The sequence below is a fragment of the Egretta garzetta genome, unplaced genomic scaffold (genome assembly GCF_000687185.1).
Source record: "Egretta garzetta isolate BGI_Z169 unplaced genomic scaffold, ASM68718v1 scaffold88, whole genome shotgun sequence".
In the NCBI taxonomy this organism is placed as follows: domain Eukaryota; kingdom Metazoa; phylum Chordata; class Aves; order Pelecaniformes; family Ardeidae; genus Egretta; species Egretta garzetta.
Genome location: NW_009260408.1, coordinates 1,258,913 through 1,286,533, shown reverse-complemented (window position 1 = coordinate 1,286,533; position 27,621 = coordinate 1,258,913). Strand labels below are relative to the sequence as shown.

The following is a 27,621-nucleotide window of genomic DNA, read 5'->3' as shown; positions in this document are numbered from 1 at the left end:
GCTCTGGTTCTATGTTTTTTATGCAAGTGATATATGAAGGAATAAGAACAAAGAAACCAGAGTAGTAAAGCAGTGGGTGGACCAGTGTCCTAGATTAACTGTATATTAATCAAGGAGACCAATCTCTCATTCTTTTTGATCCAAATCTCTGGGAATTTTGATTTAAAAGAGGATGTTGGATTCTGTCTTTCAGGGGTTTTTTTTAGCCTGATAAATCCTCAAAACCAATTGCTAAAGCTCTATACCCCTCTGAAATCAAAGTCATTTTCAAAAGGATTGCTGAGTTCAATAGCCCTCTTCAGAAGTCACTGTTTATTCTGATCAGAGGTTGAAATTTCATCAAAAGAGCAAGGATACAGCAATCAGACTTATTCAGTCTTTCTTTCTTAACCAAAAATGGAAAGGGGAGGAAACAAAGATACATTGTTTTGACTAGCACAATATCCTTTGTGGAACAAAGAACACTTGGAAGACTAAAAGGTTAAAGGTTTCCATGAGCAATTTTGACAGATTTTGGAACAACAGAAGAAAGTCGTAGCTTTCTTCCTAACCGGTGAAAATGTGAAGGAGAAAAAGATGTTTGCATTCCTTGACTTGATCCTATTTACATAAAAGTCAAAAGTAAAATTCCCCTACGTCAAACCATACATACAGATTTTTTACAGGCATCAAAATACTTTAAAAATACATTTCAGCATTGTGAGATAGGTTCCCAAGTGCTTAGAAAAGCAGAGCCATGAAAGTAGCACCTGAAATCTGATAGAGTCAAGATTCCTGCACTGATAGGAAACACTTCATGAGCTGGGCTCAGATGGATCCCACTGGTGCGTTATCATGGCTGCTTTTACCCTCATTTGGAAAAGGTGCATCATTGCCAGCATGAATACCCTTGCATTCTGCTTTCACTGCTTTCAGAGATTCAAAACTTTTCAAGTTTTTATGACCTTGGAATCTTCTCACCCTCCCAGACAGCACATTATCAGTAACAGAAAACCTGTTTTTTCTGTTCAGTCCTATTTAATTTTAATAGAACTTACTTCCAAAGGCATTTATCAACTTAATAGCAATGAGACAGAAATCCAGAGCATTCACTTCTATTTCAATTTTAACTAACTTCATCATGTGTGCCTGTACTAGAGGGAGTAGAAACTTGCAGTCCTCCAATTAATGTGACCACTGCAGAATACACACACTCGGTCATGTAAAAGTGGTTGCAATGAGGAGCTGCCCTGCACCCTACCCCATCAATTCACAGCAACATCCAGATTCCTGTTGTCAAAATGAAATAATCTCCCAGTTATAACTTGCAAAATGAGACCATAGGGCTTTTTTATTTTCATTATTTCTCAGTTCGCATGTCTGTTCAATCCCATACAGAATTGCAAAATCACAAAATAGTTTAGTTTGGAAAGGACCTCTGAGGGTCACCTAATCCAAACCACCTGCTCAAGCAGGGTCAGCTAGAGCAGGCTGCCCAGCACAGTGTCCAGTTGGGATTTTAATATCTACAAAGATCGAGACTCCATAACCTCTCTGAGCAACCTCTTCCAGTCCTTGATCACCTTCACTGTAAAAAAAATGTTTTCTTGTCAGACTTTGGCTCCAAATTTACAACTTCCCAACAGGTATTTTGATAACATCCCGCCTAAGCTTCCTCTTCTCCAGGCTACAGTCCCACTCTGACAGGTGCTCCAGTCCCTTAATCATCTTCATGGCCCTGCTCTGGACTCACTCCAGTAAGTCCATACCTTTCTTCTACTGGGGAGCCCAGAACTGGACACAGTACTTCATATATAGTCCCACCAGTGCTCAGTAGAGAGGAAGGATCACATCCCTGTTCCTAATGCAGCCTAGGATACTGTTGTCCTCTTTGCCGTGAGGGTGCATTGCTGGTTCATGGCCAGCTAGTTGTCCACCAGGACAACCAATGCAGGAATTTGCATTTCTCCTCGTCAAACTTCATGAGATTCCCCTCTTCCCAGTTCTCCAGCCTGTCTGGATCTCTCTGGATAGCAGCACAACCATCTGGTCTATCAGCCACTCCTTCCAGTTTTGTACCTCTTGTGAACTCATTGAAGGTGCACTGTGCCCCATCATCCAGAAGACTGGACAGTAGCTCTGTGCTCTTGCTGGGTCACCTGCCACTGCTGCCACCTCTTGCACACTTCCTTTTTATATCTGAATTTAGTTAGGAGCTTTTTGTTCATCCATTCAGGCCTCCTGCTGCCTTTGATTCCCTACTTGTTAGGATGAATCTTTCTTGAGCTTGGAGGAGGTGATCCCTGAATATAAACCAGTTCTCCTGGACCCCTTTATCACCAGGGCCATATCCTATAGGATTCTTTCAAGCCTGAAAGAAACTTCTGAGGAGGTTGAAGTCTGCTTTCCTGAAATCCAGGGCTGTGGTCCTGCTTTTTGCCCTACTCCCTCCTCTTAGGATCCTGAACTCCACTGCTGGTCACTGCAGTCAAGGCTGCCTCTGGATTTCACATCCCTGACCAGTTCTGCCTTGCTCATAATATTAGGTCCAGCCAAGTGCCTTTCTTTGTTGGCTTCTCAGTTACCTGTGCCAGGAAATTGTCATTAATGCACTCAAGAAATCGCCTAGACTGCTTGAACCCTGCTGTATCATTCTTCCAGCAGATAATTAGGGTCGTTAAAGTCCTCCATGAGGACCAGGGCCTGTGAACATGAGACTTCTTCCAACTGGTTGAAGAAGGCCTCATCTACCTCTTTCTGGTCAGCAGACCTACACTAGATACTCACTATAATGGTCTGCCTGCTAATCTTGACCTATACATTCATGGCTCTGGAAAATATACCTGATTAAATTATTTATCTGACAAAAACTCCCTTTAATATATTGAAATATTTTACCTCAGGTGTATCAATCACTGGCAATTGCTCTATGTACTGGAGATAGTCTTCAACTGTTTTCCCTTTTGGAATAACATAATCCTTGTAGAAACAAAATTTTTCACTAAACATATGCTCTCCAAACCACACTCTTGCATATGTATTCAGCAGTGCTTTGTCAAGGTCATCAGTTACACGGCCACCGTACTGTACTTCTCCAAGCATATAGCGAACACAGCTCCAGTTCACTCCATGTTTAATGTCCATATCATCCAAATGATTCTGAACAAATTGCACACTGGCTGCAAAGTCTGCCTGATTAAATTCATAAGGAATATTCCAGCCCAATGGACCAAACTTTCGTCTTTCCTGTAAAATAGATAGAGTTAAAGGTAAAAGGCTGATTGATAGGAATTGTGAAGAAAACATTAAGTGCAGAAGAATACATGAACTATGCTAAGAATGCAGTAGTCCAGCTGGGGCTGTATTTCACCAACTTTAAAAAAAATTATTCTTCTCTTAACACACACAAGGCCAAATGCTTGATTAATTATCTAGTAGTTAAATATCTCTTCATTTGTCATCATCAGTAGAGATACAAACAAAGAATGGGAATATTAAAATTTTCACAAACTAAAAATCCTCTTTTTTAAGTGCATCAAATCTGTGAGTTTAGAACTATAGTTTTTGAATTTCAAAAATGAAGCTGATCTTTTAGGAAAGGATGTCAATGATCATTGTCTGTGGTCCTCCTATGGACTAGGTATATTCACACCACTGATGACTCTGTATGGTGCAGATGCAAGTAGCAAAAGCTACTTCTTACTGAATCATTTACAGAAACAGCTGGCAGCATGTAGTTGTTAGGGCAATATCTGGTATTTAAACATTCTTAACTTCCACCAAGAAAGAAGTGATGGGCCAAAGACAAGCATACCACAGGCTTCCACTGGACCACAATGTATTGTGCACGGATGTCACAGAGTTAAATTAACTAGGCACCAAATATAAACTAAGGATACTGCAAAATCTATCAGTATAATGATGAAAAGTTGTGGTTAATCTATAAAGCACTTTCTTTAATGGAACTCCTGAAAGGCAAGACCCAAAATCATCTTCCACTTTCATTTCCTCCTCCAGGTTTCAGTGCAGGAAGGATTTATATTCACCCTCTTAGCCCTTCTCATTGTGAAAGCAGCAGTTGTAAGACTATGGTCTTCCAACCTAAGCTGTAAATTTCTTTAATGTGCTTTTATGATTTAAAATATTAGTAAAAAACCAGTTAGCTGAAAGACAGATCACACAGCCATGCCCAAAGAATTTAACAGAAGAGTGCACTAATTGATCATCGGTTGACTGTCCCTTTTTCCTCTGAAGTACCATTCCTGTTAGAGGTACAAGATCAACATGAGCAGAGTTCTAAGTTCTAAGGCAATTGCACTAATAGAATGGTGTTATTTTCTTTATTATTTTATTTGTATTAATTTACCAACATGGGATTTCCATTTAAACATGGTTTTCATTTAGTAACATGGTGAATTAATAAATGAAACATGGCTTTATGACAGAAGAAAAGAAATGTGTTTTTAAACCTGAACAGCTGTGTGAAGAAATGCTACAGCATACAGCAATGGTTTCCACTGTGGCATGTTGCTCACTTCTAGGTGATCCTGAGTAACAGCTGAGTATGTTCGTTTTAGGCCAGCTTTCACACCTAGAAAATAAGTATAAAAATGTAATATGTGAAAAAAAAAGTACGGAACCTGTAAGTCCAACTTCCATTAAGCAGAATTCTCTATTCCAATTTACAATATCATCTTATTTATAGCTTCAAATAATCTCTTTGAATCAATTATCTGTTCGGCTGGTCATAGTAGGCAAACTTCAGTTACATTTTGTTTTAGGTAGATGACACACCAAATTAAGTTCAGGAGTCCGGAAGGAATTACAATTAAGTAATCATATTCTAAAAGTTACCAATAACAACTGAAATACAAACATAACTACTCAGCAACTACATCACAATCAAAAAGACACCCAACGTCATATGAAAGATAACATAGAATATCCAAGAGTTTGTGTTTTGATATTCACATACAAAAATAGATCTTAGTTCTACCAAAGACAATTTTTAGATTTCACTCCAATAACAATCTGTAAATTCTGTAGGCAGCTTCTCAAACTGGCATACAGGCACCAAGCCGATGAGACGAGAACCTAATTCATAGCGGAAATACTAATACTTGGGAACGTTCATTTGAGCACTGACATTTCTTATCCCAGCAACAGCTTTAGGCAGGTGATACCGATACAATCTCAGCTTCCATGGAATATGTAAGCCCTACTACTCCCAGATGCTTTCAGGCAGCACTACTGAAGCATCCTCTGCCTTTGGCAGGCAACACTGAGCATGAGTTACTCACACCAAGTCCCTCTGATGATATCTTCCACCTAATCAGCTTAACACAAGTCTAAAAAGATGGATTTTGAATGCAGTGAATAGATTGTCTAAGTCATCATACTTCCTGTGACACAATAAAAGCCCTTTTGTTTCTTTCTTACTTCACAAGGATCCTGTAGAACAATATTCAAACAAATAGCTTTTCAAAATATTATAAGGGTATCATAAGAGAGTGCCAAAATCCAGACAAAGTAGTCAAACAAACATCCCTTATCACATCGTGCTACCAATGTGGGCAGGACAGTATCAGAAAACTAGAACTGTTTATATTTCATCCTGACTTAAATTGTTACACCGGGCATATTTCTATTACTAAATGCAAGCTGTAAATTTGCTATAACCTGACTTACAAAATAGCCTCCTGAAGCTGTAGGGTGTTATCATTTGAATGATGTCGTTTGAATGATCACAGTACAATAAAAAGATGCTGAGCACTGAATTAAAAAGGCAGGAGGAGAAGAGAAAGAAGTAAGGAATTTTTAACAGCAGACTGACTAACTGCTCTTGGGAGTGGAGTATATACACTGAAACAGGATGTCTTTCACAAGATCAGACATTTTGTAGACATCTTACTAATGCTCAAAGGAAGATGAATACTGAAATAAGAAGTTTAAATGACTGAGGCATTAAATACAACCTTGGATAAAAATTCTCAGCTCCTACTGACTTCATTAACTGAAATCAGTGGCAACACATATATATATATATAAATGAAGGGCAAGTTAATGCATTACACAGTTAACTATGAGGGAGTTAAAAGACAAAATAACTGTCAGGTTTGAGGATTTCTTTCTGCCATAGTCCAAAATACAAAGTAACCTTCCCTCATCATACATAATGAGTAGGTATAAGGCAGGGTAGTAAGTTGCTTCTGTAAACATATAAAGGACATCTGCAGATAGCAGCATAGTTTGGGTAAGACAGAGACATTCAACAGCAGGAGAGCAACAGGTCAGAAACTACTTAGAAAAGCTGGATGTTTTCATACCATATAGAATAACACCAAGTAGTTGAGGTTGGAAGGGACCTCTGGAGGTCACCTTATGCAATATCACTTCTAAAAGCAGGGTCAGCTAGAGTTGGTTGCTCAGCACCTTGTCCATCTGGGTTTTGAGGATGGAGTCTACAAACTCACTGAACAAGCCATTCCAGTATTTGATCACTCTCACAGTGGGTTAAGTTTTTTCTGATGCTGAAGTGGAATTTCTTGGATTTCCATCTGTGTCCATCACCTCTCTTTCTGTCACTTGGCACCACTGAGAAAGGTCTTGCCGTTTTCTTTACTCACTCCCATCACATATTTATATGCATTGATAAGATACCCCTTCACTCCTTAAGGTTAAAGAATCATAGGTCTCTTGGCCTCTCCTCATATGTCATGTTCTTCATTGCCTTCAGCATCTTTGTGTCCTCTCATGGGACGCATTCTGTCCATGTCTTTCTTGTACTGGGGAGGTCAGACCTAGACACACCACTCCAAATATGCTCTCACCATGGCTGAGCAGAGAAGAATCACCTTCCTCAACCTGCTGGAAATTATCTTCCTAGTACAGTTGAGGGTGTTGCATGCCATCTTTGCTTCAAGGGCATATTGCTGGCTCATGGTCCACTTGATTTCCATCAGGAACCCCAGGTCCTTTTCTTCAAAGCTGCTTTACAGCTGGTCAGCCCCATCATGTACGTATGGGTGCATGAGGTTCTTTCTCCCAGGGGGAGTACTTGGCATTTCCCTATATTGAAGTTCAGCAGATTCCTGTCAGACCACTTCTCCAGCCTGTGAAACTCCCACTGAAAACCAACATGACCTTCTGGAGTATCAGCCCATTCTTCCTGCTTTGTATCAACTATAAACTTGCAAAGGGTGTCCCATCATCCAGGTCATTAGTAAAAATTTTAACCACGGTTGGCCCCAGTATTGACCCCTGGGGTATGACACTGGTGACTGCTCTCCAGCTGGATTTGTGCATCTGATCACAACCCTTTCAGTATGGGAGTGCACACAATTTCCAAGCCATCTCACTGTCCACTTCTGTAATATCTACTTCATCAGTATGTCTATAAGGATGTATCCAGGGCCTGTGTCTAAAGCCTTCTTCAAGTGAAGATAAACAAACACCCTACACTCTCCCCTCATCCACTAAACCAATCACCTTATTGTAGAAGGCTAGCAGGTTGGTTACCTGGCTCAAAGAATAGTAAGTAATCAATGGCTTAAGATAATGGCAGCCAGAAAAAAAGCAAAGTACACCAGGGACAGATGTTGTTCAATATATTCATCAGTGGCTTGGATAAGGAGACAAAAGGCAGCTTCAACAAATTTGCAGACAATACTGAATTAGAGAGTGTGGCTGACATACTAAATGCAAGAGCATCTGTCCAGAGAGATCTAGTGAGAGATGAATACTTGACCAATAAAACCTGCATGAAGTTCAGCATGGAGAAGTGCAAAGTTCTGCACCTGCAGCGCAATAATCCCACACATTTGTACAAGCTGAAATCTGCTAGCTGAGATCTACCGGTAATCAGGGTTATTGCAGATGCCAGGTTGACTATAAGCCAAAATTGCACTCTTCTTGCAAATAAAGCAATCCAGAGAGTGGGCTACCTTAGAAGAAGCACATCCAGCAGACTGGAGGAAGTTCTTATCACTTTCCACTTAGCACTGGTCAGGCTTCCTTTCAGATATATTGTCCACATTTGGCACACAAGAGAGTTGTGGAGAAACTGAACGGAAACTGGATGACACAATTAAGAGTGATCAGATACTGAGAGTGCATGATGTACAAAGATAGGACAAGAAGGCTGAGTTTGCTTAGTCTGTTAAAGAGGAGGCTGTGGTATTCAAAAATCAGCTTAAACTGTGAATACTGAAAGGCAGCAGACAATTGCGTGCATGTATAAGGGATGGTGGCTGTCCAAAGCTGAAATTTTGAACTCTCAAGGACAAGCCTGCTACTTGCCAGCTGCAAATGGTACAGGCTGCAAAAAGTGAAACATCCCAAATCCCCCAATACAGAAACATGAGTCAGAACTGCCAATTAGGACGCTGATCACACATTGTGCTTTTGCACATAGACTACTTAAGGTACGAAAAATGGGGGCTTAGAGGCCCAGAAAGCACAAGAACATCCTAGCTCGAGGAAACATCCTGGAAGAAGGAAAAGATCCTGGAGGTAGGGGAGATGCACGGAGGCAAATGCCAGGGGATGTCCAGGGACCTAGGCCAGTAATGTCCAAGACTGGTAGCTGCAAGTAGCAGCACAGAATGAAACCAACATGATTTTCTGCCTGACCTTCCTGGGCCAGCAGCGATCTCTCCAATGGGAAGGGAAGTCAAGCTGAAATAAATGCAATACAGGAGGCTGGGAGCATAAGAGAGTAAGCGTAAAACAAGTAAGTAGCATAAAAGCCCTAATCTCATCAGTTTGTAAGTAAACCCCAGTATTCATATCCACTATGGGCTGTTATTAACCGTCTTGCCTGTGACAGAGGCTAAGGGGTGATTCAGTAGCAGCTCACAAATACTTGAAGGATAATTACAAAGATGCTGGGGTGAGTCTCATGTCAGCAGTGCCAGGTGACATAAAAAGAAGCAACAGCCACAGCTACATACTGCAGCTTGGGAGGCTGAGGTTGGGTGTTCAGAAGAGTCCTTCTTTTTCCTTGCCCAGTGGAGCACAGGATCCTTAAGTGGGGTCAACAGGACAGAAAGAAAAGAGTGATGATGTGTACTAAGGACCACCAACCTGGCATTCTCTGCAGGTTCTACACAAACAACAAAATCACTATCAATTTCTATTACAGACCCAAACAATATCCAGTTTTTCCCCAAGAGAGTCATGCTTTACACATTGCAAGACTGACTTACACAGTGCTGTGTTTATTTAGAGGAACAATGGAGAATAAAACCTGAAACACTTCCCAGAGTATAGTGATACAGAGGAAGGGGAAAAAGCAAGCCCCAAAACTCAAAAAAAGCATGGTTTCCTACCTTGAGGGGGTTCATTAGTAAATTTGATAGAGGACTGTAAAAGATTAATAGGAAACTCCGGGTGAGCCTCTGTAGTGATCCAGGTCCTGAAACCTTCATTCATAGCTTCTGTTGTTGTGATGGCATCCATTAATTCACTAAGAAACTCCAAGCCAAGGTGGCAGTTCTGTAGAAGGAGCCATCCTCCATCTTGTATGCACTGATTTAACAGGCGCCTTGCATGGACTTCCTGGCCCTGACCCATTGAAATGGAACAACAGGGAATGTTCTGGAAGGAAAAAAGAAAGTTTCTAATACATAATACAGCTAATAACAATGGAAACTGATTATATTAAAACAGAGTAAACAAAAAAGCAAACCCCTCCAAGCTGCTCTTATCTTCCACCCGCTAAAAGAAAACTACACCCACTGGACATAATCTTTTTTTGCAGGTCTGACAAAGTCAATGGGATAAGACAACTGAAACATTTTCCCTTCCTTTTCCCCACTTTTCCAAATAAAGCAGGACATACACACAGCAACAACTATTTTTTTTCCTATGATACAGACTATCTTGAGATGGACAGATTTAACACTCCACATAATAATTAATGTACATAGTAAAGTCAACAATTTTGGTGTCTTTACTGTCTGAGCATTTTTTTTTCACCTAACAGAGAACTGTCAGGGAAGCAGGCAGAACAGGAAAGATTAGTTCACATTAAGCCATTCCCTAGAAAACAATTGGCACCTGCAGAGCCACTGATTCAGAGGATTCTAGTTCAGTGATTTGCTACCTCTAGCTGGTTTTCTACATGTTAGTTTTCTGGATTCAGAAGAGACAAAGATCATAAATGAAACCACAAGAATTCTGGAAATGTATGGAGTCTTTCCTCCAGAGGCCATGGGAGAAGAAATCCAGTTGTTCAGAAAAACAGAAGATGATACAAGCTCTCACAAGGGGATCTGAAAAAGACAAGCTGACTAGGTTGTGAGCAGGACTGCAGGAGTCTGTAAGTAACACGCAGCCAGACCCCCTCTTGCTTATTGTTCTTACTACTCTTGTTAAGCAAGTAGTCCTCTGGCTTAGGTTGGCTGCCTGACTCGTACCAGAGAAAACCAGAATTATCAAACCCAGTTGAGCTTATTATTCTATATACATGTTGAGGGCAAAGGAATTGATGAAAAGACTTAGTTTCATGGACAGTTTCTTGTTCAAGACCTACAGCTGAGTATCCATCATGCTGTGAGTGATGAGGTGCCTATCAATCTGGGCCTATCTTCAACTGGCTGAGAGCTACAAAGGTTAGTCTTAAGTTTTCCTCTACTGGGACTCTCTCACTGTGAAACAACAAAGAAGGAAGTCATCCAGTCCTAAACAACGTGGATGAGGCTGCCCTGCTTTTGCAGGAGAAAAAGGTTAAGCATATGGACACAAGCTGTGCTGGGTCATTCTGCCTTAAGGTCACAGAACAGGCCCTGACCTGATTTTACTGAACAGTATAAACACAGTTGCTGTATATGATCCTGGCAAAAGATTTAAGAAGAGAATGCCAAAGATAAGAAAGCAGTTAAATCCTGTTCTCAGGTCAGTAAAACCTAAAATTGCAGCTAAAAGAAGCAAAGCTAAATAGCCTGTGAAGTTGGCTATGTGCTGGAGGAGCAAAAACTTTACCTTTTCTAAGATGTTTCTGAGTGCAGCTAGCACTCCCGTAAGTCAAAGACTATGAGTACCCCTGCAGAGTGCATAAATATTCAGCTGGTACGTTATTGCCTAACAAGGCATCTACTCATAATATGCTCTTCTCAGCAATGTTACCTCTCAAATGTACAATCGTTAAATGTTATAGAAACATCACGACAAGGATAAAACATTTTTCACTATGGATTGTCCTCATTTTGCTCCTTCTTAAAGAACTCTGTCAAAATGTCTGCATACAGAATATTTCTCTCAATACTAAGTTATACCGATATATCTGTGTCATCTTAATACATCACTATCCAGATGAAAATACTCTTTTTAGTCACTACAGTGGCCCTGACAGTTCTGTTGAAGGTTCTGTGGTTCATTCCCTGAAAGAAGAAACTATCTAACAACAATAAAAATATCTGGGTTTAATGAATTTAAAATGCTAGGTATAATGAACTTCGTTCTAATGCAGAAAGTTAAATTTTCACTCCATCTTCAAGTGAAAGTAAAGAGGGAAGAAATCCTAAATTCTTAAAACTAGTTTTAAGATAGACCTTGCCTGGTTTATAAACAAGGTTATGTGGCTCAGTAGTCACAGACAGTGTTTCCACTTGTTTGGGAGAAGGCCATCTAAAAAACTAAATTTAAGAGTGAAAAATAAATTCTGGTCACAAATTTGAACATTTCCAACTGCAGAGAATTGATTTATATTGTTAATAACATAGTTAGAGGTACCATCACTACTGACAATCCATTTTAAGACCACAAATCATGCCTGTAAAAGGGAAATCACTGAAAAATAGGCTCAGTATTTCTCTTGGAATTTTTCTATCATTAAGAAGAAGAAGAAAAAAATTGTATACCTTGGAGGTATAGAATCATTTATATACCAAGATCAGATCCTTGGTGCAGCTAACCTATTAAGTCAAAGGTTTATTCTGGAATAAAAGCAGAGAAAACCCAAAGAAAGGCAGGAACTACGTACAATTTGTTGACAAACTAGCAAAATAAACACAAAGCCCTCCTGCAAATGTTTCTGAAAACTGGAAATGATTTCTAGATTTTTCAAAGGCTAGAGAACTGCTGATGTGCTCCTCCAGTCCCACAATGTTAATACACATTTTTACTTAAAAAAGATCTGCGTCTGTAGTTTGATTTGCAGAATCTGGATGGCTTTTGCAAATTTGAAATGTTTCTATATGCCATGTGTTAAGATCATTACTTCAAGAGATCAGGCAAGAGCTTTACAGTTAAATGTTACAGTTAATTTTACATTTACAGTTGACATTACAGCTGAACTTCAGGTTATGACAGCCTAGCTGATGTTGCCTTGTTCATAAACCATGTGTGAATAAATAAGGCAATCCCTTTAGCTCTTTTAAAACCTCACTTTCTGTTATTCTCTACATGTTTCCTTAAAGCATGAAAACATACTAAAACTGCCTGCTGCAGTATACTTTCAGAATGACAGCAAAACCTGCTGGTTTTGAACAGTAGCAATTACAGAGCATCTTCTGCCTACCAGCACTTCCCCAGGCAGGCTAAGGTCTTGCTTAAGATTTGACAGAATGAGAGAGAATTTTGTTCCACTCCTTGCAAGAGTGGTTCTAAGTGACCAGCTGACTTCAAGTGACTCTATCAGGAGGTTAGTGTCCCTCATCCCATTAGATGGCCAATGGGACAGAAACATTAGATTCCTCAAAGCAAGTCAGAGTTAAGTTTCAATCATATGCTCTGAATTGCTTTCAAAGGAGCCCCTCTTTATTGATTACATGAACTAACTCCTACTGGAGACTTACTTTTGCACTTAGGTCTTAGTGCATACCAAAATTCTGCACCTCTAAATGAAAATGCATTCTAACAGGGAGGAAAATTTATGGAGATCTACTGTGAATAACTTCTTGGGAAAATTTTACCTGCACCTACATTGTGAACCATAAAACATAAAGCACAGAGTGCCTTAACGTGATACTGTGCTGTAAGGAATGTTGAATGTCTCCATCAAGTGAACTGATTGAATGGTGGGGTCTCCAAATTAATTCCTCTAGTCACTATATTTATTATTTTTTTCTCTATCTTCCTGTAATCGTCATTACTGTCAGCTTCTAGACTGAATGCGACACCGTGTAAACCACAAGTATTGTTTTGTTCTTAAAGCTACGTACTTTCACTAAGTAATGGACTATCATAGTCTGCTGGATAAAGACAGAGGGCTCATTGGAATCAAACTGCAAAAAAGCAAGAGTGTAACATTTCCATTTCCTCAGTAAATGTATTTTGGCTACTGGTCCAAATTAACTTCCAGAGAACACTGGTATGAATATAAATATCGTCATTCAAATTTCTATGAAATGCGGAAATACCATTTCTAGTTCAAAGAATAGTTTCAAATGTCTTTATCAGCTCTAGAAAACTCAGTTTAGGAGGATACCTTTGATTTTGCAAGACGTTCTATATTTTCAGTGGGGTCAGACCCCATTGATAAAAGGCATGTCAAAGGTGTTCGACAGTCACTTTCTGTCCACATTGCTTCCATTTCAAGAATAAATCCTTCTGCATATTTCCCTCCAAGAGATTCTGCAATGTAGTGTCGAGCCTAAAAAAAAAAAGTTACCAGAAATATATACCTTTTATGTTTTTTATTTAGCACTAATCACTGATGTGGAATTTACCAATACTGACATTGGAAGGCAAGGACTTTCTAAACTTTCATTTTCAACTTTGGTGTAACAAAAGTTACAGTTCACAGGAGGCAACCATTGAGAAATTCTCAGATAGTGAACTTCAAATAAAGAAAAGAAAGAATTCTGCCCGCACAACAGCCATCCTGTGAACATTGTTGCTAGAGGATGCTAAATGGTTTTTTAAAAAGAACTGGAGAAATCTATGCAGAAGAGATCCACTGTCAGCTCTGAGGACAGCCCAGCTATTGCCCCTAAATGAATGACTGCTAAAGCTTGGTGGATAGCCAAACAAAAGTTTCTCTATAGCAGCCCCATTATTAGCTCCTCTAAGCACATATTGTTGACACAGTCTCTACAGCATAGTAGATTAGACAGATCTTTCATCTGACCCAGTTACAATCTTCCATATATTTGTTGGAACTTCAAACAAATTCTCCTGTCCAGTAGTTATCCAGTTCAAGTCTCTTACTGAGAGACTTGAACATCTATTTCTACAAAACATAAACACAGCTTAGACTTTATCCTTAAAGGTCAAACCTTCCCTATGCCTCTATTGTCGTCTTTTCACAGACATTTTCTAAAAAGACTTCTAAAGCTATCCTGGTGTATGAAACGCTTTTTTTGACTGACATGATTTTCCAACTGTGTAAACTACTAGCACAGATTCTGAGGCATGTATTATGGAGAGAAACACAGAGGAACAAAGTGGATGGAGGAAGACACCAATTCCAGAAAAAATAACACACAGTCATCCACTATTAAGTGTAACTTCTGTCCTAGCAAAGAGAGGTAAAATTTTGTAACACTTGGGGAAACACGGTAGGGGAAGAATAGATAAAGAAGAGAACAAAAAGCATCTTCTCTTTCCTCAAAAATGAAAATAATTACAGTTTTTGAAACCACTGTTCAGAGACATTCTTTCTCAAAGATGCTGTGAGAGACAATAAGAGTGTTGATAAATGAGCAGGAGCAGTTTTGTTATTTTGCTCTGTTTAAATTGTGGCAGATGGAGCTCCCATACTTCTCTCTTACCTACCAGATGAAGAGAAGAAAAGAAAAAAAGATGGAGGGGGTCTTGTTGAAAAAATGCTGTCCCCTAAATACAACACAGATGCTATCACAACATGTAACATGTAAATTTGAGGTATGCAGGAAATCAGAAGTACTAATTTCCAGTGTAGCTAAAGACAAAAAAAGTGAAAAGAGGATACTCATAGATTCATGCATCTTTTTTGGACCAACGTAGAGAAGAAAAATCCAAATATCACAGACTGTGGGGAAACAGCTAGTCTATTGCAGTTTCTTTCACATTATCTGCCACAAGACAGTCTTAATTATTACTTCCTCAGCATGGCAGTTAGGTAAACAGTTTATCTGCTATTTTAGTGCACCTGTCATCAAAGCGAACTGTTCTCTTTCCACTTCTTCTGTGAAAAAAAGGGATGTATCTTCTGATTCACCAGAAGAATGCAACTGCTTTACAAGTTTCATGACTCCACTTTAGAAGCGCCACACAAAAAGAGTGGTATTCTTACAGCTCCAACACAATTTATCCCATGTTTTGCAATGCCCTTCCTAATTCATTGCAATTAAATACATTAATATTTCTTTCACATACATTTATTATAAGGACTTCAATATCTGATTTTCAAAATAGCTCACTCTGCAACAAATATTACAATAAAAACAAATTCAGAGAACATAAGTTTGGAACTAGCAGTTCTACATGAGATACCACATGGCATAACTATTGCACAAAAGCATATCTTACTTGGGCAACGGTGTGATCAGGGCACCAGCTACGGACAAGGAGCAGTTTACGGAATTGATCCAGTAAGCTGTCATACCCATCAGGAATGACAGCTTTTTCAGGTGCTTCTTCATCAAACCAAGCTTTCCAAGACTTCTCATTCCTAACAACTTGCACCAGAAGTTGATTAAAAGGGTACAAGCTAGATAACTGCACAAGATTGAGCCATGTAGTGTCAAGGATCCACTTTTTTGGTTTTGGTTCCACAGAATTCAGATCCAAACTGGCACCTCCTGCAAAATGAAAAGCATTATAAAGAAAACCAACCATTGTTAAACAGAAAAATGTAATAAAAAAGTAATAAAAAAAACTTATTTCTATAATTTAGGGTGTAAGAATCTTTTTAAACCAGGATGTGGAGACCTAGAATTTGCACAGAAGAGTCATTTAACAAAGACCTATGGAGGAAGTGGTCTCTGTGTCTTCCAAAGCTGGTATCCCAGTAATTTTTGTGCTGCTTTTTCTCCATCTGTAGAGCTGGAATAAAACTGGCCTACCTAAAAGGATGCTCAAGCCCAAGTCTCATACCAGATGTAGAAAGGACCTATGGTTAGTCCAGTCTCCCTTCACCTAGACTACAGAATAAGCCCATGATGCATTCATTTCCAGGACTGTGCAACTTCAACAGCCTCTTCGCTCAACCACCACTCCAGTGTTATGCCCATTTGCTACTCCAACACAGCTGAACATTAAATCAGCATTTACAAAGCAAACTGAGATATTTGGATGGCAAGTACCTGACTGTACTTATTTTATCTCAGTACTTGATTGTACCTATAATATCTTGGAGACAGTGGAGTCCACCCCTATCAAATTTTATAAACCTTACTAAAATTTTTCTTTGACATTGTGTCTGAGTAGTGACATGCAGTGATGGCATAATGCAATGTTTCAAAACATGTAACAGATTTCCACTTTTTTTATACTTTCACTTAAACGTGGTACAGAGTCCTCATGCCTTCACATGCCTGCTCACCAGCCATCAAAAGAGATTTTGCTGACTCTCTCCCAGCTCACAGACATAGGTATGTGGCATCTCAAAAAAGAGGCATGCAGGAGAAAACCATATGATCTCTTTTGAAGCAATGGACATATTTTTTTCTGTTTTGCAATGTAAAACAGTTAAATATCCTCATCTAAGTATTATTTTGATAATAAAATAATCTGTATTGGTCTTGCTTTGGAAAATTTGTCTCTGAATTCCTTCTCGGGCTAGATATGCTTTCATTCACCAGTTAGAAAACATTAGATCCACCAGATACAACATATAGTTAGTGCAAGCACTGCAAAATGTGAATTTGGCAGTTCACGGTCAGGTGTAAACAGGAATATTTTTAGAGACATTACCTTTGATCAGTGTCTCAAACTCAGTGTGTGAAACTTTCTTGGCCTGCAAGTCAATCTTCAGTGCCAGAAGCAAAGTAAACAGGAATCTGTGATTTTCATACAGCCCTCGAACTGCGTACTTGAAGACTTCATAGGTGAGATGCTCAATTACATATGCTACTCTTTTTGCTGTGATCTGAGATTTCTGAGATCTTTCCACTGATAGGTCAAAAATGCCAAGGAACTGCCGTAAGGATGTTTGGTACATGACATTGACCAAGCTCATTTCCACAATTAGGAAATAAAGGATGCTACCACGACAAGCAACGGGCCGATACTCTTCACGTGCAGTATTGATTTTCACCTCTGTCTCCGCTGCTGTGTTTAATTTTTCACTGACCTTAAAATTAATGGAAAAGACCATGAAGATTAAGTCATGTCACTTGTGATTTATACTGCACAAGCAAAAAGAAAAGGTCTTGATTAAGATCACAATGGTATTTTTAGTCAAGCTTTGCTTCCCTCTCTCAGTGTTTCAACACAGACATTGTGTCTTCATGTGTTCAAACAGGAAGCATAATGGGATTTGATTCAAACTTACACCTGCAAAGTATGCCTGGAATATGAAGTAGTATCCAGGTAACAGTTTAATTTTGCAGCATTTTATGAAGAAAAAATGATAGTGTTTCTACTATTTATTTGTTAAGAAGTCAGGTGTTATATAGTGGCTCTGAATGGAAAAAACAAAACCAGAAAAAAATCTGCCTACAAATAATCTTTAGATTACAATTACAAAATGTATCTGCAATACATTTAAAATTCACCTCTTCTGCTGTTGTTTTAGTGATTCTTAGGACTTCTATCAGAGACTCATCTTCAACCAAAGAGCCCTCCGTACTGGTTAGACGGAAGAGTAGATTATCTTCAAGCTCCTGCATTTTCCTCTTGTTAGACGTTACTTCTTCCATCAGTTTGACTCTTTCTGCCTCCAGCTCCTGTATTCAGAAATTTTCCTTAGAATATTTAAGATTAATTGAAGGAAAGATTCCTTATAATGACACAGAAAACATGGAGGCTTTGCTGCTTTTTCTATAAAATACAGAAATATTACATACTAAAGTAATTCATATGTATACTGCATTTATTTGATTAATGCTGCATACCAAGGAGTGAAAACACATCAGAATTACCAGGAAAAGCTTCCTCATAGTAAGATGCACAAAGAACTAAAGCTAGTTTCCAATGGGAAGTGATAAAAGCCACATTACATTGAGTATTTAAAATTAAATCAGACAAAAAGGACTGAAAGATGCATTGTATGGGTGGATTTTATGTTGTTGGGGTGACCTTTTCCATTGCTAATTTCTATGATTCTGTGACTTTGCAAGATATGCTCCTCTACTGCTTTTAAAATAGGAAATGTTACAATTATTATCTATGTCATATGGAATTTTTATGCTATTTCTACATGACAGACAATGGCAAGGGAACAATGACAGACAAGTCAACACAATGCCAAGTGAAATGGGGCATCTATACTGCAGAGTCCAACACAGCTCAGGGATACCCTCTCTGGCTACATTTATTTAATCAATCAAGTCAGCCTTCCTGTAAGAGAAAGGTAGCTAATATTGCCAGTCTACCTACACATATGGCTTCAGTTTATTTTCATTCTTGTCAACATGCCAAGTTAGAGAAAAAGGACATGTACAGAATTATGCAGTGCAGGAGAGGCTCTCCTGTATTTCAAAGAAGTGACAAATTTCTTTACTCTCACAAACTTCTTATTTGGAAACCTGTTTGTAATACATTCTAAGGCTATAGAATGCAGCTCTGTGGAAGGTACAAATAACTGCATCCCAAAAGAGGAGAACAACTTAAGCATCAGTCATTCAGCTTCAAATTTTCTGCATTTTCTCTTCTTTCTTTACTGTTAGTGCAAAAAAAAAAAAAAAAAAAAAGATTAGAATTACACAAAAGGACTAGTTCTACAGAACACTCAAACATGCATTTAAGTACATGCTTAAACCCTAGTTAAGGACATGCTTAATTTAAGAACCGGCACCTCATCCATTCTATTTGTAAGCCTGTAAAGAGTATCTTTCAGAAAATTAGCAAATATACCAGATGCCAGGCTTCTGTTTGCAAGAGGATTTCATGACCGCATTTGTAACAGAAAAAGTAGCTGTTCTGAACAAAAACAGTGGCAGCAACTTAATTATCAAAGTATAAAAAGATGCTGATAACAATTTTTTTTCATATAGTTACAGGAGCAACTTTAAAGCTGAGAAGAATAAACACTTCTTTGATCATATATTTCATTGATCACTATAGAAATCCTTAAGAACGTCTTAGTTCCTTTAAGCTATTACTTTAGCTCAGTGATCATAAACTTGTCTTCTCGTTTGTAATAGAAAACCTGTTCTTCAGATTCTCTGTTCATCCTCTGTCTTTTCTTTGAACTAAATTTATCAGAGCTCCATTGGCTCTGGCTATCTACACCAGGACAGTCATGCTTTGTTGAGACAGAAGAGGCAGAAAAAACGCAATTTCTTCGTATCTGCTAAAGGGAAGAAGTTTAATAAATGCTGATCGCCTGCAACCATGTCCCTGTGCAGCAAGTAGTACTGATACTAACCAGCTACCCTTGCAGCTCTCTTCAGCTGATACATATCACCGGATGAATATTTTTCAGTAACTATATTTTTGACCCAAAATGCAGTCTGGGTGTTGCTACATATTTTCAGTATGAATTCTCCAACAGTTTTGTCCCGGAAAAAAACCCACAGAGTGAGGGTATCTGTGTGGGGGGAGATGATTTTATATGTAGGTCATGAGAAACCAATTTTACTTCTGTCTTGATTTAAACCTCTGTCTCCCATCAGAGGTAAGTTACTTAGTCAGGATAGTCCCAGACGCTCCTGCTGATGCTGTTCGATTTTGCTTACAAAAACATACATCTACTGGAATAAAGATTAAAAGTTTTGCATCCCTAGCATTTGTCCCACCCTGCTAATGGATAGCTTTTCCTCAGTACCTGCTGTTGTAGCTTTTCCATTTTTCATGGAACAATTCACAGGAAGTTTGGGCATAAGAATAACTTCCTAGCCTTTGGTTGTGACTGTCATACTGAAGGAAGGGCACTTAGATTTTGGTCCTTACTTCCGCAAATACTCGTTTGAGCAAAGTGGAAATGTGTTGGCCAGAGAAAGTGACAGCACCATTAAAGCACACTGGTTAGAACATGCATTGGAAAGTCAAAGAAGGAGGAATGAATTCCCTTAGGTGGGGAACTGCTCTCACATGAGCAAGCCTACCTGAGTTACCTACTGAAAGCAGCAGCTCTACTAATCCAAACCTTAAACTTTGTTACTTTTCTCACAAAGACAAAATTATGAAATGATCCATTTTAAATAAATTATTCAATCTGATGTAAAATACAACTTCTGTGCTTTCACTTTAATGAGAAAGGAAGCAAATATTTCATTTTAGTGTAATTGGACCATAACATGTCATGTATTTATTGGTATGACTGCCACAGTAAAAACCCCAGCCTTGTCCCCTGTGTCTGTGATGAATTGACTCCTAAGTTTTTGGATAACCAGGCTGTTAAATTAGGTCACAGAAATAGAAATAAGAACAATTAAATTATTGAGTATGATGTCTCAGATTTGATATTATGAAATAAAACTCCTGGAGAACACCTGAGAGAGGATTTTCTTCCTTATATTTGCTTCCACACAGTCAATGGAAATTTTAGTACGAGCAAAATCAAGTCAGTGTTCAGGACTCCTTGAAATCTCATGCCTCCTTGAACACTAGAGCCTGTCTGGCAAAAGTATTTTGAGTTCATAAGCATTTTTTCATGTAATTCATATTAAGTTTAAAAAGGAATTCAGAAATAAAAGAGGTTTCTGACTGAACAAGGAGCTTTTGCTATATATGAAGGAATAAAGACGCTTTATGTATGCCATGTATATGCCTGTGATGTATTTTTAATGAATAATTTTCTTTCCTCTCTTTCCAAGGGCAGATCTTAAAATAAATGTTTAGGTCCCTCCATTCAAACCAGCTCCATCCCTCCATTAAAAACCAGCTCCACATTGTCTTTCAGCAAATGCACAAACCCCTAAACATTCATTCACATTTTTGATCTTGCATGTGATTTCAACCAAGATATTGAATATATTCACTCATGGTGCAGATATTGAACAAGCCTTCCCTCTATACAAATATTGCAAGCTACTAGATACCTGTTTTTCTGTGAGGATGACACGGCCAAGGAGCTGATCTTCCAGCCCTTTCATAGTAACAGTAAAGTCAATCACAGTTGTTCTTGCACTAACTTCTGGAGTGTAGGCAGGATTAGCCAATTTTGTTGTCATATAAAGGGTAAACCCCTTCATCAGATCTACCTCCTTGTCACCCACTTTAACCTGAAAATAAAACATATTACTCAGTTTTCAAAAGCTGAATTCAGAAAAAGTTATTTTATCCAGTGAAAAACAGATTAACTCTTTTTTTTACATTTTCATTTACACTTTTTAAACTTTCTGCTTAAGGGGTAAAAAAAAATCTAACTCTGTGAGTTCACTACTCATCCTTTTAAGTGTTGTAAAGCTGTCAGTTTCAGCAGTGTCCAGACTACCAGATATCGAGATCTATCTTATTGGTTTTTAATTTTATGTTCACAATTCATCTTACTTTGTGTGCTGAAGATGTTATCTAGAGCAGGATCAAGTTCCTCTCCAACATCTTCAATTAGCAAAGGTCGGCCAAGAGATAGGCAGTCTTCTATATGATTTCTGAAGAACTTGTGGTTCATAGTTGTAACCTAGGAAGATTGGTTCAAAATACAGCATGCATTTGCAAGCACATAGAAAACAGTACAAAATCTATTGCAACTTTAAAAAAATATACTCATCATGGGATACCTTCACAAGTTATTACATTTTAGGAACCACACTCACCTCTGCTGAAATAAATGGAAGTTTTGCTTTAAACTTAACAGAATAGAAGATCACACTTCTTTATTGTTATCTATTTATTTACTTATCTACATATCTATCTATCACTGTAGTTTCTTAATACCTTTTAAATATTAATGGATTTATGCTCAGAACACTAATGTGAAGTAGGGAAATATAGGGTTCAGACAGGGAACCAGTGCTACATAGGAGGCCTGGTCTCATATCAGGTGTTGCATTTGCAATTCAGTTCCCATTTCACAATACAAAGTCTTAAAATTGCTAAAAATCACATAGACTCCTTCTCATTTATTTAAATTTAATAAATTTAACATAAGCCTTTGAGATGATAATTGAATAGCCTTTCCAGGCATCTGTTAAGCCATGGGTTTGGGGTGGTTTTTTTACCAGAAAAAAACCTAGGATAGACAAGTTTTTAAAATAAATCCTTGTCTTGCAGGCAGTGCTCTTTGGAAAAGGTATAATTAAAATATCTAGAGGCACATTACACAGTCTTAAAACAGTATATTATTTAAAAATTAATACTATGTTCCACAACTCCACACTTTTAGCTTTGTTATAATCTAAGCATATGCACTTGGGTCACAACAACCCCATGCAACACTACAGGCTTGGGAATGAGTGGCTGGAAAGCTGCTTGGCAGAGAGGAATCAGGGGGTACTGGCAGACAGCTGACTGAATATGAGCCAGCAGTGTGCTCAGGTGGCCAAGAGGGCCAATGGCATCCTGGCTTGTATCAGGAATAGTGTGGCCAGCAGGACCAGGGCAGTCATTCTTCCCCTGTACTTGGCATTGGTGAGGCCGCACCTCGAATACTGTGTTCAGTGTTGGGCCCCTCACTACAAGAAGGATGCTGCATTGCTGGAACACATCCAGAGGAGAGCAACAAAGGTGATGAGGGGTCTGGAGCACAAGTCTGATGAGGAGCGGCTGAGGGAACTGGGGTTGTTTAGCCTGGAGAAAAGGAGGCTGAGGGGAGACCTTATCGCCCTCTACCACTACCTGAAAGGAGGCTGTAGCGAGGTGGGTGTTGGTCTCTTCTCCCAAGTAACAAGTGATAGGATGAGAGGAAATGGCCTCAAGTTGTACCAGGGCAGGTTTAGATTAGGTATTAGGAAAAATGTCTTCACTGAAAGTATTATCAAGCACTGGAACAGGCTACCCAGGGAAGTGGTTGAGTCACCATCCCTGGAGGTATTTAAAAGATGGGCAGATGAGGTGCTTAGACACATGGTTTAGTGGGATGGCAGTGCTAGGTTAACGGTTGGATGCGATGATCTTAAAGGTCTTTTCCAACCTAGATGATTCTATGATTCTCACATTCTGACCACAAGGCAAGCCTGGTAGACATTTTTCTCTGGCTCATCAGTCAAATGTCATCATCACTTAGAGTGTATGAATAGTGGAGAAAGAGGAAATGGTATTTTAATCTACACCTCCCAGTCCCTGCTTTGGTGAGTATGTGATATAAGATCCTTACACAATTCCCTGACCAAGGAATGGAACCTGAGTGTTTTAAGTCCCCTTCCGCAGGCTGCATGCTGGCACGTGGTGAAAGCAGCCACCCGGAGGGCAGGCAATACAGACTCAGTGCCAATTAAGGAAGGGAACTGAAGCTGCATCTTGGAGAACACTTTAAAATTTGGGGGGAAAAGGCTACAGCATGGCAGAAAGAGTCAGAGTAGGTCCCTAACTGAAGGAGGTTCACTGTTGCCACTCCCGAGCTCAGCTTGGCAGCTCTCTGAAATCCTGAGTAGGAGATGCAGGTCTCAAAGAAGGTGAAATATGACATACACCCTCCCCTCTATCGTTTCCTGTTGGTTACTCACACTAGCGTTTCTTGATTCAGTTTTGGGGGGACCAAAGTGAGGTCTGATGTAATTTAGAGGAATCCATGTTATCTACTGTAAGACAGTAGATTTCACAGTCACAAAATGCCTAAATTCTTTTGTCAATATAACTCATATGTTTTAGGAGAACCTTTCATCATATTTTTAATAAAGGCATAATTTTTTCCAAGACCTTTGAATGTTGTACATTATTTTTCTGTCTTCTCAGACAATACTTCCCATTTCTAGCTGTGTTTCTACACCATTTTTTGAGCACATTCAACTTAGCAGGAACTGGATTTCATGTAAGATTGAATGTTGGAACTTTCTTAACAGTATTAGGAAATACAGATTTAGGTAAGCTCCAGGAGTTTAAGGATTTAGCTAATGAAATCACCATGATGTCATCAGCTCTCTAGATGTCACCATCATTACCTTCATTCTCAGCTTCTTTTTTTTATCCATCACTCTCATTTTAAGTGAATGTAGTATACCATGATATTCATGTGATAATCTACAGTTGTAGGACAGACTTGATTTATTAACAACTAACTCTTTAGTATCATGCTTTGAAAATTGGATTGAAAATATATCCTGTGTTTAGAACTTTATCATAACCTATCTTATCCTTACTGGTGTAACAAAGCATGGAGGTGAGGCTGATTAGAATGGAAAACAATTAAAATTTTGAATTAAAGAGAAGACCCAGATCCCAAACAGGATGCACTGCTAGACAGAAAGTGAGAACAGTGGGTAAATTAAGCAATTAATATTTTTATTACATGCATTTAATCGTCAAGATGCAGTCTAAATTTGGGCTTTGTGTTTGATATGCCTCAAAGATCACTAGCTTCCCATTCTACTTCAGGCCACCATTCTTCTTCCAATTCCTCCCTTTTTCTTTTCCATATTTTCCTCTTAAAATGCTTACCTTAAAATGTTATTGCCATGCAGCACCAACTGCCTGATCCTGTCTGGTATTAATTTTGCAAGTCAGTTACTTCCCACTACATTTCTCTCTCTTTCTCTATGACAAGCAATTAAAAGATTCATCATAAAAATACATATGGCATAGGATATCATTCCAATTTGCTCTTGAAATTGTCTTTCTGGGAGATGACAAAACCATATAAGCTATTTCACTCTGATACAGATAGGTCACAGATTTTAATTTCTTCTTAAATGTATACAATAAACATCAGATTTAAATTACACATGGCCAAAGTATGATGACAGAAAATGTAGTTTGCTTTGCTAACTATGATGAGAAATGACACACACATAAAAATAAATGAATGAACTATTTACCTGAAGTCCATTATTCTTTTCCTTATTTTTAATCCAGGTCTTTCCTTGACCTTGTGGATCAATCAGCAAAGGATATCTAGATGCTTTAGTGACGATGATACCATTCTGAATTGAAAGGTCATCATTCGGAAGACCCTGGAGGTTCCATTCACCCACTGTAGCATTGTCAACAAGCATACCAGTTAGGTTCAGGTCCTAATAGAAAATATGTAATTACAAAATTAGTACCAGTTAGAGGAGTTATACTAAAATACTTGATGGAAGGTTTTTCTTCTTAATCTGATCATAATGTGTGATACAATATATTTGATAGTTATTGTTTCCTTTCTTTAAAATTCAGTGCCTAAATCACTGAAGTTGGGCAATAATGAAAGTGAATTCTGTTGAGGCTTTGATGTCCATCAAAGAGCACCAGAGACACTCTGAAGCCAGTTCAATATCTAATGACAAGCTGATTTGGGTATTGGAAAACTCTTTTCTTGCTAGCTCAAGAGGAAGGGTCGTCTTGGTCACAAGAGCTTCCTCCTGCTGTAAATTTATATAGTGTCCTCCAAGTATGTATATGAATACAGGATGGCTTGCTGGAGACTCAGAGAAGAAAGAGAAGATGTGCTATGCATCAATAACCATGAACTATCATGGAAAGTTATTGTTGCTACGGTCAGAACTCTTCCCAGCTCATATATTCTCCTAAAGTTTGATATGCACACATCGACTAACCTGCTTTGTTTTATTCACTATGAACAGTGACTGGCCTCTCAAGAATGTGTATGTGAAGAAAACAGTGCTTAAAATCACAAACCAAGCTCTGCAAATTAGAAAAGTAGCCTAATAATTATGTGAGTTTAAAAAGAATAAAATTGAAGGGGTTTTTTTATTTGTTCCTTAGACTTTTCACTCAAGAATTCCTATTTGTAAGCTTCATCTAGAAGCATGTTTAAAAAGAAAGAAAAAGCTTTTGACTTCTGCAAAAATCACATAATTCAGCATCTGAAGCCTAAAGCAAAATTCCAAATACAGTGAGACTTGTGATACAGTCATGAGAGTTAGTGATACCAGCGGTTGCAAGACTCAAAAGCTTCTTTACCCCTGTGATTTTTTTCCTACTCTGATTATTGAAGAATCTGAATGAAGCAACACGAACTATTCTCAGAAGACAGCAAAACTTTAAGAACACAATTTCCATTTGTGAAAATGACAGTAAATTATCTAATAGCCAAAATTTTCAGCAACTGGAACCTAAGACCATATTTAGCTCCTTAAGCAGATGAGTAGGGTTTAAACAGCTTTGAGCTTTTTCTTAATGCATCAGGAAGTATCAGTCACTCTGCAACTCTGAAACTTAGCTAATTTAAGTGCCTAACTACACAGATAGATAGCTGATTTTAAACATCTCTCTTTAAATTGTTATGCCTAAATGACTCATACACCCACAGCCAGTTAGTCTGTGACAAAGTAAGGCAGATGTCAAGCCTTTTGCTTGAACTGCAAAGCTGCTTTCTTTCCTGTGGTGTGAAGTATCACGAGAAGCCCATATGCTGCCTTTTGTGAGTACTTAATTCACTGGAAAAAATTAAAAGTCTCTTCCGTACGCTATCATTAAAGTCATAATCCTGTCTTTAACAGCAACTATCTAAACAGAACAGTAATTATCGTTTGAAACACATTAATTATGGCATTCTGTGTCTAACCTGTCCATATTAAAAAAAAACAAAACAAAAAACCAATGCAGAAACAATCAAAAAGTATACCTCAAATTTTGAAGGATGCAGCTGAGTAGTAATGTGGTCAGAACATTTTCACAGAGGCAGAATTTTAGTTCTTTATGTCTTGCTTTCTAAGGACATTATACGTCCAAGTTCTTACCCTGAAATGGTAAGAACCTTGACAGATATCCCCCAAGGTAAGTAGCTTTTAAGAACATTTTGTACACTGAATTTGAGAAAGAGCCTCCCTGGGATGAATGTATGTAGGAGAACTCCCATACCACACTGGTAAGGAATCTTGCCTGGGACTGCACTGCTGCTGGTACTTTATTAATAAATCCATCTTGGCCTTACATAGTACTTATCATCAGGAGCTTTCAACGAGCTTTGCTGGGCAAGTCAGGATCATTCATCTTTGTAAGTCATAGCATAAAGTGGGCTGTGCTGCGAGGTTCACTCTCTGAGGTCAAGGTTAATCACTGTTACAAGAAGCAGTATGCACTGCCTAACATTAAAAAAAAAAAGATTCACAAGTAACTTCTATGAGATGAACAGCATGACAAACCTCTCATGGAAAAGAGTTCTCCCTAATATAGGTTTTAATTGTCAAATACCCCAAGAACCTGAGAAGATGCATCAGGGATACTAATCTACCTTCAACCATTCCGTGATGGTACAGCCACAGCTGTACACAGGTTGCTCACTTGCTCCCAGCAGTTTCTAACAGCACCTGCTCTGTCAAAAGCTTTGACAGCTGAGGACAGGAGCCATTTGGCCTTAATGCCTCCAACCCTGTACTGAGAGTAAGAGAGACTCCCTGAACTATTTCTCCAACCTTTACTGCTGGAGAAAATGCACGCAGGTATTCACAAAACCAAGTGGAAGGCAACATGGACAGATTACTCAGAAAGACAGTTTTGATTATTACAGCCTAAATTCTGCCTTCAGCATGAATGTGTCTTCCAGGTGCAAGGAAGATTATTAGACAGACC

General features: G+C 38.6%; 1 protein-coding gene across 1 annotated transcript in view; it reads right to left on the bottom strand.

The window, feature by feature from the left end:
- Window positions 1-27,621, bottom strand: part of LOC104130462 (dynein heavy chain 5, axonemal-like) — a 160,260-nt gene that overhangs the window by 27,597 nt on the left and 105,042 nt on the right. Inside the window, exons 62-69 of the mRNA XM_035899011.1 lie at window positions 21,051-21,233; window positions 17,622-17,792; window positions 16,819-17,197; window positions 15,433-15,704; window positions 13,409-13,573; window positions 9,309-9,576; window positions 4,449-4,570; window positions 2,878-3,225 (exon numbers count right to left, since the gene is read on the bottom strand). Of these exons, the coding sequence (XP_035754904.1) occupies window positions 2,878-3,225; window positions 4,449-4,570; window positions 9,309-9,576; window positions 13,409-13,573; window positions 15,433-15,704; window positions 16,819-17,197; window positions 17,622-17,792; window positions 21,051-21,233 (1,908 nt within the window). The remainder of the gene's footprint in view (window positions 1-2,877; window positions 3,226-4,448; window positions 4,571-9,308; window positions 9,577-13,408; window positions 13,574-15,432; window positions 15,705-16,818; window positions 17,198-17,621; window positions 17,793-21,050; window positions 21,234-27,621) is intronic.